Source organism: Heloderma suspectum, chromosome 12, assembly GCF_057233095.1.
Source record: "Heloderma suspectum isolate Gila_16-S chromosome 12, 16-S_ref, whole genome shotgun sequence".
NCBI lineage: Eukaryota > Metazoa > Chordata > Lepidosauria > Squamata > Helodermatidae > Heloderma > Heloderma suspectum.
This window is the reverse complement of record NC_139469.1, coordinates 16217483-16232191: the sequence shown is the minus strand read 5'-3', so window position 1 is coordinate 16232191 and position 14709 is coordinate 16217483. Positions and strand designations below refer to the sequence as shown.

Genomic DNA, 14709 nt, shown 5'->3' with positions numbered 1-14709 from the left:
CTTTGCAGGACCCATCTGTTGATTACAAGAAATAACATGGACACAAAGCCCTCTCCTTTGTGCTGCACTTACCTCAAAACCCACAGCAAAACCAACCCCTAATTAAACTAATTACAGCTCTGTTACAGTGCTGAGGTTTTATCCTTTTCAGGACTCCAGTACACACATCCAGCCCCTGCAAAGATGTTCCATGGTGCAGCTGGTATACAAAACTTTCCAACGAAGTGGTGCCTTTCACTACAGGCCTAGCTTTCTATACCATGCCGCTGACCTGCAGCACTGATCCAGAAGTGCAGGGCGCCCCCTTGCGGACATGCCACTCAAATGAAAGCTCGCCAGGATAGAGAAGTCAATCCTGGCCTGCACTTGTACATTCTTCTACAAACATCGCTTTTGGGTATGTAGGAAATGGCTACCTCCACAAAATCATCCAGGTCATGTCTGGTGCATAAAAATTCAGTCACGCCTTTTTCTGCATTATTATTCAAGAGATCACTGTATTTCCTGTAGACGTTTAAGTACCTTAAATGCAGAAAAGAAACAGAAATTATCTAAATCAGGATCAGTGAAAATGAAGAACAAGTGCTTAAAAAAAAAAACAGTAACAAATGACACAGCAGTCATACTTCTCTATGCAGTGGTGCACTAGAACATTTTAGACCCTGGATTTAATGGTCTAACGGGGCACCCCTTTAGTTGGCCATGTGTATTATTTCAGTTGCAAAGCACATAACTAACATTTATCTCTGCCATTCCATGCTTTGCCACTGCTTCTACATTCCTGATATGTTAGAGCAAAAAAACACAAAACCCTGTGCCAGCCTTGATAAATACTCTGAGCATGCACGGTTTCACATTTTAAGCTCACTTAAATCATAGTACCATCATGGCTGCAGGAATAAAAAGGAGTTGCTTCTGCTGCCCTGAATCTAAAACACATTTACTTGGGAATAATCACCATTTTGCTGTAGGAAAGGAATATATATATATATATATATATATATATATGTGTGTGTGTGTGTGTGTGTATGTGTATGTGTATGTGTGTATGTATGTATGTAAAAAATAATAATGTATGTGCCCAGCTGGCAGCCCCCTGACTATAAAATATTTTTTAAAAGAAGAAAAGATGGTGTGACAAATAGCATCAGCCCCCCACCCCTGGCCCTGGCATGCCCATAATAGCCCAGGTACTAGCGCTGGGCCTGGATGGTCATTTGGGAGCATTCCAGGCTTGTGGGGCCCTAGCCGTACCACTGGTTGACTATAAGGTTTCATTTCAGACACGATAGCAGATTTAAAAATAAAAAATAAAAATTGGTTTGGCCACTAGTATTGTGCTTCTACTACAACAGTGGGCCTTGTAGGGGCCCAGCAATTCCCAGGATCAAATCCAGTGAAGCTGGTGGCTCCAACCTTGGTGGGGCTGTGTTTCCATTCTGGGGTTCAGTCAGAACCAGCCAAACTTCTAAAGGAGCTATCCAAAGTGCTGAACCCTATCCTCCAAATAAGTTCCACACTGTGGATAGCTCCTTTAGAGTTTTGGCTGGTTCTGACTAAAACCCAGAATGGATTCACAGCCTCTCCGAAATTGTAGCCACCAGCCTCCACTGATGAAATATGAAATATTGTAATGCGCAGTTACGCTGAACACGTTTCCTTCCCTTTTATGGATCCCACAGGACATGTGTCCTATTGAATATAACAGAGGCTTACTTGCCTAAACTGCTCCCTAAGCGACCCTCAGAGGTGCTTAAATGACATTGTCTGTATGTCAATGATGGGCAGGCTTCAGGCTCGCAGGGTTTACTTTGTTCTGTACTAGAACTCTGAGTTCCAGCCATTGGTGCTAGGTGCAAAATAACAGAAGAGGTGGGTGGACATATGTTAAGAAGGAAGTAGAACAAGGGTGGGCAACATGCAGCCCCCCTGGCCGTAAGTGTGGCCCCCACTGTCACCCCTCCGTCACCTCCCAACACCACCGAGCTTGCCCCTGCAGTGGCAGTAACAGCAAAACAATTGGCGGTTTACCAGTTTAAAGCTCAAATGGTTTAAAGTTCCATGTGCTGTTGATTATTTTGATGCTCCTGCCACCAAAAGTGCAACCCATGGGGGCCTCTAGGGAGGGATGCTGAAGAAATCCACAACAGAATCAAATGAGTTTGGATAGCTATGAAATATGAATCCAACCTGTGACTGGCATTTCCCGAGCCACACCGATTCTGCGGACTTGTGAACCAGTTCTTTACTTTCTAGAATTTTATGCAAATTTAGCCGTAGAAAAATATGTAAAATAAAAAAACACCAGCTGAAAATGTCCATTTCCCCTATAGGCTAAAGCATGAAAATGCACATTTTGGGAGGATTTGCACATTTGGGGGGTGCATTTGCGCAAGTGAAAATTTGGGCAGATTTGGGAAACTGGAAAAATCCGATACCATCACTGAGTAGATGATGGAACGAAGGGCACCTGGCAATCCGCGAAATGCAGACAGAACAGATTTTGCAAAATGCATACATCCCTAGCTCCAGGGGGTTGAAATTGGCATCCAGTGCCCCAGAGTTGCCCACAATTGCTCTAGAAATTAGTCCAGAAATTTTTATCAGTACCAGAAACAAGCTCACAAGTACTTTCACACACAAATCCACTTCTGGCTTCCCCTCAGCATTCTTTTTCAGCAACCTAATCTAAGAGGCAGGAAGCTTTTTAGTTGTGGCTGTTAGACAACCAGAATTCAGAAATCCTTTGCCAATTTACTGCAAATTAAACCAGAGACCTCCCAATAGGTCCTTTAATGTCCTTCTGCCCACCCCTGCTCTATGTGGTCAAGAGAATTAGCAGTGAATACTTACTTCTGTGGACCAACTAGATTGCGATCAAATATTTCAGCAGCTTTATTCACATATTCTGAGACTAAAGATTCGTCTTCTTGAACAGTTCGAAGAATTAGGTCATCCCCTTTTAATTCTGGGAAAAGTTTAACTTGTACCTAAAAACATAAAAAAAATTTCACAGCAAAAATAGGATGATAAATGTAGTATGCTACACATGAAAAACACTTTATCATATCCAAAGTTTGGTTAAGCATGTCAACCAACAATGCAAACACATCCCTGACAAATCTACAGCTCGATCCTATACCTGTTTACACAGAAATAAGTCCCAATGTGTTTAATGGGACTTACTCTTGAGTAAATGCATATGGAACTGAAGCCTTTATTAATGGTATACTTTAAGTCATAAAACTTGTCTACTCCAGATCACATTACAAAGCATGGGGTGAGGCGGGAGACGAGAAGAGCGTCTCAACCTGGTTCTTGCATCTTACCTCCTTACCCCATGTGCTCTGTTTCCACTTCAGGTCTAGCAGACTGGGCACTCTGATTTAAGAGTGACATCTAGGCTGCAGTACCAGCTTCCCTAAGTCCTCAGTCAGCTGACTCCAAGGGCCAATCCTAGCCCACCAGATTCTATAAAGCCCCAGCCTCTGAAGCTTGCTCATCAGTTCAAGTAACTCATCTCTCATGTGAAAGCACTGACTAACGGAGCTCCTGCTCTTTTCCCTGGATTGCTGCCTTGCATCTTGATTGCTGCCTGATTTTGACTATGCTCCTGTGTTGTATGATCCCCTATTGCAGCCTTCCCCAACCTGGTGCCCTCCAGAAATTTCAGACTACGACTCCTATAATCTCTGACCACTGACCAAGCTGACTGGGACAGATGGCAGTTGTAGTCTAAAACATCTGGAGGGCACTAAGTTGGGGAAGGCTGTTCTATTGGCAGCTTGGAACTTAAAGAGATGTTTTAACAGCTTTTAAAAGATCCTAAAAGGCCTGGGAAAATAAGAAGTATTTGCCAGGTGCCCAAACTACCACCAGGTAGGTGCCAGATGAGCCTCTCTCTAACAAGAGCATTCCACAGCTGGGGTGCCACTGCTGAAAAGGCCCTACTAGCTATCTGCCACAACTCTTTCAGCAGGGAGACCTAGAGATGGCCTTCTGAAGATGATCTCAATGATGCTCTATGCATGTAAGGGAGGAGGCGATCCTTCAGATAACTTGGTCTCAAGCTGTTAAGGGCTTTTAAATGTGGTGAATAAAATAGATAGGTATTTTAGCAATCTAGCACACAGTTTAGAGCCCTAACACACCAAGGATTTTGGATTCCTACCCAAAGATTCATTCCATAAGCTACTGTAAATGATAAAAAAAAATCCTATGCAAGTTTGCTCAGAAGTAAGCCACATTATGTTCAATTGGGCTAACTCTCAGGTAAGTGTGCACAGGATTACAGCTTGAAATGTGGCTTACTTCTGAGTAAACCTACATAGGAGGAGCTTGCTCTTAATCTTACTTGTATATACCTTTGGAAGTCCCTCAGAATTCTTTAAGATCTCTGTGAAGCAGCGGTAGATTAAATCCCAGCAAGCTCTCATATCTGGCTCAAATACAATTGTGGGATCCTCCACATCCAGTTTGATGACCAGTACTTGAGGTATGAAGAACTGCATTTCATGATAAGTTTCTCCAAAGTCATTTCCATCCTCAAGACAAAGAATGAAAGAACATTATGGCTGGCAAATAACGATAACGAACCACCTTTGAGGAACTGGGGTCATCGATGGTCGGAAACTGTGAATTCAAAACCCCTCCTCGGGTATTCTAAATCTTATTTACACCCACACATGAGGAGGGAGAGTGGGAATGAGCATACTAGCTTCACCCTATCACCATAAGAACATAAGAAGAGCCATTCTGGATCAGACCAAGGGTCCATCTAGTCCAGCATTCTGCTCACACAGTGGCCAACTGGCTGCCCACGGGAAACCCACAAGCAGGACACAACTGCAACAGCACTCTCCCACTCATGTTCCCCAGCAACCGGTGTACGTGGGCATACTGCCTCTGATACTGGAGGTAGCACATAGCCATCAGGACTAGTAGCCATTGGTTGCCTTCTCTTCCATGAATTTGTCTAACCTCCTTTTAAAGCCATCCAAGGTGGTGGTCATCCCCCTTCCCAGCACCCTCTTTGTGTTTGGGGCAAACGTCTCAAGCGGGGAACCTCTTCTGTCTGTGAAGATCCTTCACATCATGTAACATAAACAGTTTCCATAGCCAGAAGGAGCTCCCTGCTTCAAAATTTTACCTTGAAGGCAGAAGCAGCATGTTCAAGTCTTGCCCCTCCCTCCCCATGCGTTACTAGAAATAAGATTTAGGATGTCTGAATAGGGCTAGAACGGAACTCGATTTATTTATTTAATAATATTTATGATTTATGAAAAAATAAATTTCTAAGCAATGTGAAGAGATTCCCTTCCTAAGAAAGCTTGTTGGTAACGGTCTGTTTTCAGTAGGTGCTGGAAACCCCGGGATTGTTGCCTGCCTAACTGTAAAGGTAGATAGTTCCAGAGCATGCTGATAGGTAGATAGTACTATGTATATTGGCCTTTAGGGTACAGTGACAGCTAGGCCATATTGTGCCCCCCACACATGCACACCACACCCCTAGTAAGCACTAAGAGCACTAATCAGGAAAATGTACTATCTAAATAGAGATAAGGATCCTGTTCAGAAAACTTTTAATAAGGGGGAAGTGGGATGACCTATTTTGGGGATAGGGTTAAGCACCTTGGATAGCTCCTTTAGCATTCTGGCTGGTTCTGACTGAACCCCGGAAGGGATTCACAGCCCCACTAAAATAAGAGCCACCAGTCTCCACTGGCTGAGGGCTGTATTCCCTCAGTGGTAATTTGTCGGGGAGAATGCCAGCAGTGGACAGGCCTGAAGCCAGCGATGGGTGGGGCCAGAGCCAAAAGTGGGTAGGACCACCCTCTCTCTTTCTCTCTCCCCCTTTTCCTGACACCCCCTTCTTTCTCTCCCTCTCACTCCCTGCCCAGAGGGCTGCAGGGAGTGGGGATGGGACAGCGGGGGGAGACAGATTGCTCTTGCCAGAGATTTGAATGGATGGCTTCCAGAGGACTTTTTGAAAGTAGACCAACGGCCACATGCAGCCCTTAGGCCACAAGGTGCCCACCAGGGCTGACCCTACCATTATGGAGAGTGAAGCAGTCCTCTCAGGCAGCAGATGATGTGAGGTGGCAGCAAGGCGTTGGGGGAGAGACCTGTGTGCCATGTGATCTACTCTGCGCCTCCTGGGTTAGCCTGCTGCGTTCAGATACAGCGGAAAACATTGCCTTATCATCAGTGTCAAGACAAAATCATCTACCAGTCCAGTCAGCTTTTGTACGTGGAATGGGAACAAGGCCCTTCTTGTCATTTGCCTCAGGCAGCAAAAGGCCCCTGTTTCCTACCCATTTCCCACCCCTGTTGTAGTTCTGCCTTTTATTGGTGAGGCCTTTTATTCTGCTGCTGGCTTGTTATTTATTTTTTTTTTGATGTTCTATTTTAGGGTGGTATTTTGTTACACTACTTTGGCAGCATATTATTTATTTATTCATTTCATTTCTAGCCGAAGCTCTCTGGGTGGTTATAAGAAGGTTTCTACTAAATAAATAAAAATAACACATACATTTCATAAGATCAAGCTGGATAAATGTATAGATTATTCAGCAAAGGCTGGTGGCCCTGATTTTGGTGGGGTTGTGAATCCATTTAGGGTTTCTATCAGAACCAGCCAGAACTTTAAAGGAGCTATCCAAAGTGCTGACCCTATCCCCAAAATGGGCCCAGCGCACCTTGGAGATCTCCTTCAGAGTTCTGGCTGATTCTACCTGGAACCCACAATGAATTCACAGCTCCACCGGAACTGGAGCCACCAGCCTCCCCTGAGATTATTATATCTACATCGCACTGCAAACCAAAGTGACATGACCACATTCCCTCTGATCCCTCTGTTTAAAATTCTACCCCACTCCCACCCCATTATCCCCACCCATGTGTATATATACCAGTAACTCAGGAAGCAGTTCATACAACTGATGAAGTGGACTATACTTCACGAAAGCAGATACCATAATAAATCTGTTCGTCTTTAAGGTGCCACAAGACTGTTTTCGCTGCAACAGACTAACATGGCTACCCCTCTGGAAATCCACATACCTTGTGTATCTTTAAAAAAGAAAGGAGGTCTTCTAAGGAGTTAATGACCATCTCCCGTAGCTGTAACGACATGAGGATTGCTACCGAAGCAAAATATTCTTCTATTTGTTGAGAAGAGTCTAAGTCATTCTGGGGGGCAAGATGAAGCCAGTTTTCCTTCTGATCAATAAAGAGGTCTGCACACATGGGGATCCACCTGTAATATGCAAATTGCCTTTATCTCGTTAACCTTATGTAGAGGTTGTTTTAAACGATGAGTTGTGAGCTGCCTTAGAGTCTGTGTGATCAAAAGGAGTAGAAATCTTTAAAATCAAATAGAAATAAATACCAAATGCAGAACATTTTCATGCTATTACTGAGTCAACCTCACCAACCTGAAGCGGGCACTGAAATTGTGTTATGTAGTGTCCACTGTTTGATGTAAGTGCCTTGGAGAGAAAAGGGGTAGGGGAGAGAAAGAAAAAGGGATGGTCCCACCCACTTCTTCCTCTGGCTTCACCCAGCACCAGCATAACCCCACCCCCCCACTCACAGCTGGCATGCACCCTGATAGATTCCCCCCCTTCCCCCAAAGGTCACTCGCTGCAGCTGTGGCTTGCATACTTCCGGGTGCTGTAGCAGGACACCAGCACTGTCAGGCTAACACAACTTTTGGCCCATCCATGTTCACATCTAGCCAGGCTGATCACAGCGCTGAGTCACCAAAAAGCCTCTGCTGCCCTGGCTCCCAATGGAAGTCACAGAAGAATCCTAGCCTCCATAATTTCCTTTAAAAAGTCTGGCCTTAAATAAAGATCAGACAAAAAGATGTGGCAAAATTATGCAATGCTATTTTCATTCCTTAAAACTGAGGATCCCTGGAGCTGATTTTGCTATAAAAAGAACAGACTCATATACCTCAAATACAAAGGAAGACAGTAAAAACGTTTTGTGCTGGTCGAACAACTAGGTACCTCTGAGCTGTGAAAAAGGCTTTTAAGATCTTGCCCGGACTGGAGGAGATTGTATGGATATTATATCACTTCTTGAACGCTCAGAGCAATCTAAACACATATAGCTGTGAGGACAGACTTGCAGTGCCGTTATGTGAAACAGTTTTCTATGCCACTTGGATAGAGAATGCAGCCTCTTTAAAGGGCAGTGGCAACACATCCAAGCACTCTACCAGGCCATACAAATCTTGAGTGCGAAACAAATGCTTTTCTTAATGGGAATCAATACCAATGGATGGCGATATATCCTCTTTTTACAGAAGACAGTATTGGAAGGGCTGCCAGAGGAGTGTCATCTATTTTGAAGGTGTCCTCTCTTTGAAGGGCTGTCCAGGCCAAGTACAATATAAAGGCAAAGAACGTTAATCACGTGAAGTACTAGTTCCCCTCTACTCAGCACTGGTTAGGCCTCATCTGGAGTACTGTGTCCAGTTCTGGGCACCACACTTTAAGAAGGATGCAGACAAACTGGAGAGAGTTCAGAGGAGGGCAATGAGGATGGTCAAGGGACTGGAAACAAAGCCCTTTGAGGAGAGACTGAAAGAACTGGGCATGCTTAGCCTTGAAAAGAGAAGACTGAGGGGGGCGACGATGGCGCTCTTCAAGTACTTGAAAGGTTGTCACAGAGAGGAAGGCCAGGATCTCTTCTCGATCATCCCAGAGCGCAAGACACGGAACAATGGGCTCAATTACAGGAAGCCAGATTCTGGCTGAACATCAGGAAAAACATTCTGACTGTTAGAGCAATACAACAATGGAACCACTTACTTAGGAAGGTAGTGGGCTCTCCCACACTGGAGGCATTCAAGACAAGGCTGGACAGCCATCTGTCAGGGATGCTCTGACTTGGATTCCTACATTGAGCAGGGGGTTGGACTCCATGGCCTTGTAGGCCCCTTCCAACCCTACTATTCTATGATTCTATGAACCATCGGAAGGCAGAGCTGGGCCTTGAAACTGCCCATCAGTAGCACCTGGATAGCAGACCAAGCAAGGCACACAGGTCACCTCGTCGCAGTCCTCCCCACGATGGTGAGATGTCCTGTAATTCTATTTAAATTATCATAATTATTTTTAAATTTTCATCCATACATATAAATTAGCAGATGCAGACTGTATGCAAATCTGTGTCCTCTTATGTCCTCTTTTTTGGCAATTCATAAATGGCCACCCTAACTAGCACGCTGACATATTTGGAGAGGGCTAACACTCCCTTAATACTTGCATCTGCACTCCTGTCCGTTTCTCCTGCTGTTCTAGTTTTTGATAAATTGCATTGGTTTTAAATTCGTTTAAATAAATATTAAACAGTAGCCAAGGCTCTAGAAACAAAGGGATACACAGTCCTTTACTGCCAGGAGCTTCAACCCATGCTGCTCAAAAGCCTTCCCCCCCCCACCCCCAGAGGACTCTGAAATGAGCTGAGCTCATGCAGGATTTGCAGTGATCGAAGACAGACATTAATTGCTTTAAAAAGTTAGGCATGGAGGTTTTTTTTAACTGTTCTGTTCCCACGCAGACTTTTCTGTGATCAGGTAAAAACAACCATCTATTCTTCCATTCATATAGCGGACAAATTAAAAGGTTTCTTACAAGGATAACTGAAGTTGCAATCCTATACCCACTTACCTGGGAGTAAGCCCATTGAACACACTCAATGGGATTTGCTTCTTAGTAGACAGGGATAGGGTTACACTTTAAGTGATGCAGGCTAATTCTAGTTCAATGGGGAAGCTAGCAATTCTCTGTTGGCAGCTCCATGCCCACGCAAAAATGCCACTGACACAAGATCTTGTACTAGACCATTGGTGCTTCCAGATGAGGCTTTTTTGGCACAATCACCTTATTCACATAATTTTAAGGAGGTCCAGACAATTATGTCTCCCATTTGTAACCCTGCCATGTTTTCCCACCGCTGTTCTTCCATCTTTTTTCTTACCACAGCTAATCTGTTAAGAAAGAAAAGACAGAATAGCTGCACAATGCCTTCTGGTCCTTAGTGCTAGGAACCCTTCATCTGGAAACAGACCTCATTTGGTCCCTGTTACTGTCTTTTTAAGATGGCTGGCTATCAGTTATTTTTCTCACTTAAGAGAGAGAGAAAGAGAGAGAGAGTAGAGAGATGCAAAGAGGTTGCGGAGCACGTGCAGAGCTTAAGTTGCTTTCATATTATTGCCTCCAGAGGTCAAATCCCTCAGTCAGCAGCAGAAGGAAGAACCCTGCAGAAGGGACAAAGCCTGTGGCCTCATTTATTGGGATTATTCCAAATGTGTTTGCAGGATCAAGCTGGAAGGGAAAGTGCCAGAATTCCCTAGCACCAGCACAGGAAGCCACACAGTAGTGAGAGAGATGAAGAGAATTTATAAGGTGCTCTGGACTTCCATTCTTCTGGATACTCCTCTTTGTGGACTGTTTGCAAGCAAAAGTATGGAAGCTGTGGAAAAAGTCAACTGTGTCTATTTTAACTCTCTCTGTTAGCCGAGACAGGAACTTTGACTTTGGGATGAGAATACTGGAAGCTCTGCCTGACGGTCTGTTTGTCTGAATAATATTGAAGGGTTAGGGGGCAGGTAGGGGGTGATTATTTTATTTATTTATTACATTTATATCCCACCTTGCTTGCATCCTGGAACTCAAGATGGCTACATGTGGTTCCCAGGTGATCTCCTCTCCAAGCACTGACCAGACCCAAACCTGCTTAGCTTCAGCAAGGTGCTGCCTCATGTGCCTTCAGACTACGTCCTGGGACCCTTAGTAGGGGTGGGTGGATGACTTACCCCATTCCGGGTGGGGGGGGGTCCGCAGGAGGGGGAGGCGATTCGTCCCTCCCCCCGGAATCCATCCAGGCCGGCTCCACTCCGCGGTGATCCTGTAGAGCCAGCAGCCGGCTCCGCAGCACTGGCGATACAGCCGGCCGCCATTACCGTGCTGTATCGCTGTGCTACGTCCGGATGCAAATGGCTTCCACTATGCCATTTGTGTCCCTGTTTTCATGCGATAGGCTATGCAAATATCTACGTAAATATAATTTGCGTCATTTGCATCCAGACCTAGCACAGCGATACAGCACGGCAATGACGGCCGGCTGTATCGCCAGTGCTGCGGAGCTGGCAGACAGCTCCGCAGGATCTCCGCATGGAGGAGCCAGCCTGGACAGATTCCGAAGAGGCGCCGAGGTGAGTGCTCCATTCCGCCATGGACTCCAATGGGGCTGGATTCTTGGAATCTGGCCTCATTGGGGTCCGTGGCAGAATTCTCCAACATCCCTAAGCGTTAGTAATTCACATCCACTTAAAGTATTTTTACCTGTTTTGAAGAATATCATGGGCTTCCTGACAGTGTTTCCGGATCAATTCCTCAAACTCATTGGGTAGTAGTGGCAACTCGCCGGCAAGGATTTCCTTGATACGAACGAACCTCAGTTCACAAAACCTATGGGGGGAAAATACATGGCTGTGATGAACTCGAGCTAATGATGAGGATTAACTGCAATTATAATAACAGTGCTTAGGGATAGCTGAGAATTTCATCGGGTTGGTTTTTTAATAAGGGCTTACAAAAATTATTTTTTTTACTGCATTTTATCCCATTTTTCAGACAATGATTGCTTCCCAAAGCAGCTTGCATCAATAAAAAAGAGAAACAAATCCACAAATTTCTTCATAAATTTCTTCATTAACTTATTAGGAGTGTAATCCTATGCATGGTTAGACAGAAAAAAAGTCCTCTGACTCATAGCATCCCCCAGCCAGCACTATTGGCTGGGGAATGCTAGGAGTTGTAGGACTTTTTTCTGTCTAAACATGCATAGGATTGTGCCCGAAAAGTATTTCTATATCACTTTTCTGACCACCCTCAAAGCAATCTACAATAAACTGGACAGAAAAAAATTGAGATTAAAAAAAAAATGAATGCAGGAGAAAGTGCAGCATCCATCCCTCCAGGCAGGGGGCTCTGAGTGCTTTGCTCTTAAAAGTCTGGCTTTGAATCCTTCTGTATTGATGCTGAACTACAGTTGCCTCCTCTGTTTTTCTGACAGGCTCCTTCCCTTTAAAAGCTACATGGCAGACAGGTGCAACACAGTTCTCTCCATGCTGCAAAAGGGGATTGGACAAACACATTTCTGGAGGAGAATGCTATCAGTGGCTACAGTGGCTACCTGATAGCTATGTGCTACCTCCAGTAGCAGAGGCAGTGAGCCTATGTGCACCAGTTGCTGGGGAACATGGGTGGGAGGGTGCTGTTGCACTCGTGTCCTGTTTGTGGGTTTCCTGTGGGCAGCTGGTTGGCCACTGTGTGAACAGAATGCTGGACTAGATGGACCTTTGTCTGATCCACCAGGGTTCTTCTTATGTTCTAGCTATACCCACTAAATTTGGCCAGCGCAAATGGGTGAAAAATTTGTTCCGCTCATTTTTGTTAAGTACTTACCAAAATTTGCCCATTTCTTCATAAACAGGAAGGAAACAAAGTGAGATATAAACATTTAGGAATGTGGGGAAAAGGGGAAACTGACAGATTCATCCATCCCAGGTTCCAAGACATACCCATGTATTTATTTACTTCGTACATTTCTATCCTTCCGTTCCTTCAACAAGATCAGGGCAGCATACTTAGCTCTCTCCCGGCCCATTTTATCCTCACAACAGGCCTGTGATTTAGCCTATGTTGAGAGACTGTGACTGGTCCAGAGTTATTCAAAGAGAAACAAAATGCATCTGAACTCAACCTACTGATATGATTATGAGGATTAAATGCAATTATACTACCAGTCCCTGACTGCCATGAAAATGTGTTGTAGCCAGTGGTGCAGTGGAGCAAACATTAACAGGGACACAGCGCTGGCCCTTTTTTAACAGCAGGGACGCTGATGTCATCTGCCAGCCCCTGCAGAATCCCTTGTCCCCTCTGAGCTTAGTTTCAATCTTCACAGTAGCCTGGGGGGAAATACATTTTCCTAACAACAATATATTGTTCTTTGTTGTAATGCAAAGTATTTTGCGGTGACATGATTTATTTTATTTAGGGTGTTTTTACCGCACTCTTCAGCCGAACAAGGCTCCCAGAGTGCCTTGCAAAAATGAATATTAAGACAGTCCCTGCCCTCGAGCTTACAATCTAAAAGACATGACACAAAAGGAAAAGGGATTGGGAGGAAGGAGGGGAAGGAAAGCAAATACGCCAATGACTGATGTATACGACCAGATTGGTCTCCCCCCTGTGATGATGTTCATCCTGGGAGGCAGGAAGTGCACCCCCCAGTGGCCCTCGGTTCTCTAGCCGATGGATGAGGCCAGAGTCTCATGATCCTGAATGCCTATTGAGAGCCATTAGCTTTACACAAGACCTGCTCCTGGTGGAGATGAAGGGTATTATCCAACGGTGCTCTATTGCTGTGGGTAAGCACCGCCAGTTTCAGGTGTGCACGTGGCCAGCCCCAGTGGTAGCAGCACGTGTACAGCCCCGACCACTGGCAGCAACGATGTAGCGCTGTCCAAGGGCAAGCCCCCAAATGAATGCAAATTTCATTTTCTGGAAGGGGCGGGTTGCGCCTCCCAGAAACATGCATTTCTGGTAGTTTGGGGGCTTGCTCTCAGAAGTACTAAGTCACCGCTGCCAGCGGTAGGGGCTGCAAGTGCACCGGGAAACCAGCAGAGCTTGCTGCCAGTGGTAGGGCACTGTTGTACCCACCCCAAAACTGCTAGAACTGATTTGTTGATATGGATTAATACAGCAGCCTGAATTTTTGGATTCTCTCTCGGGAAATGGCTATGGGACTTCACAATGAGCGCCCATACTTTAAAATGTACCACTGCACCACTTGTTGCAGCCTAGCAGAGAGATTGCAAAGTATTTTTTTTTAAAGAAGACAACTTACTCTGTAAACCAGAGGTGCTGCAAAGTCAGCATCATGGGATTCACTGTGAAGAGGTGGCTTTCATTCCAGCTTCTCACTTCTTGGTAGATCTTGTGCCATGGGACAGGTGCACGGATCACTCTTTGGGGGAAAGGCCGGGGGATGCCGTATATAAAGAGTCTTTTTCTCTCATCTGGATCCATCAAGATGTAATCGACTAGAGTTAAACCATATGATACATGGGAAGGAGATGGCAAAGGCAAAACAAACCAACAAAATAACCCGTCCAAACCCAGTATTTGGAAGCGGGGGGTCAAGTGTGTAGTGTTAGCTGCATGTGCGAGAAGGCCGCTAAGTGGCACTGTGCAGGGAGCCCAGGTTCTCTGCTAGCTCTACATACAAACAAAGCCCTGTGGCATCTTAAAGACTAAAAAGAATATTGTCCTTTTCCTCCTCCTTTTTAAATGTCAGTAGTATTTCTATGAAATGAATATGGGCTTGAGCACGCTCCGGGAGAGAGCGCAGGACAGGAAGGCCTGGCATGCTATGGTCCATGGAGTCACGAAGAGTCGGACACGACTGAACAACAACAATTATTTCTATAATTAAAAAATCTACTATAGAAAAATTCCACGTGGATGTAAATCCTAAAAAGGTGTACTCTAATACATTCAACTTAAGAAATCAAAAAGACATAAGTAGGTATAACAGAAAACATTTATTTATTTATTTCTATACCACCCAATAGCCAAAGCTCTCTGGGCAGTTCACAAGAACATCCTTAAATATTACCCAGAG

The 14709-nt window shown here is 44.9% G+C and overlaps 1 protein-coding gene across 11 annotated transcripts in view; it reads right to left on the bottom strand.

Annotated features, from left to right (window-relative positions):
• DNAH3 (dynein axonemal heavy chain 3) overlaps positions 1–14709 on the bottom strand; it is a 184430-nt gene that overhangs the window by 103253 nt on the left and 66468 nt on the right. For 10 of the 11 annotated variants that reach the window (XR_014785546.1, XM_084818522.1, XM_084818521.1 and 7 more), the window contains 6 exons: positions 13933–14128; positions 11361–11486; positions 7063–7258; positions 4365–4544; positions 2854–2990; positions 417–522 (listed from right to left, as the gene is read on the bottom strand). Coding sequence is in view for 10 of the 11 variants with exons in the window: in XM_084818522.1 (XP_084674648.1) it covers positions 417–522; positions 2854–2990; positions 4365–4544; positions 7063–7258; positions 11361–11486; positions 13933–14128 (941 nt within the window). In the remaining variant the exon portion in view is untranslated. Of the gene's footprint in view, positions 1–416; positions 523–2853; positions 2991–4364; positions 4545–7062; positions 7259–8822; positions 9055–11360; positions 11487–13932; positions 14129–14709 lie in introns of those variants that run through there. The other variant, XM_084818527.1, reaches the window with a different exon arrangement.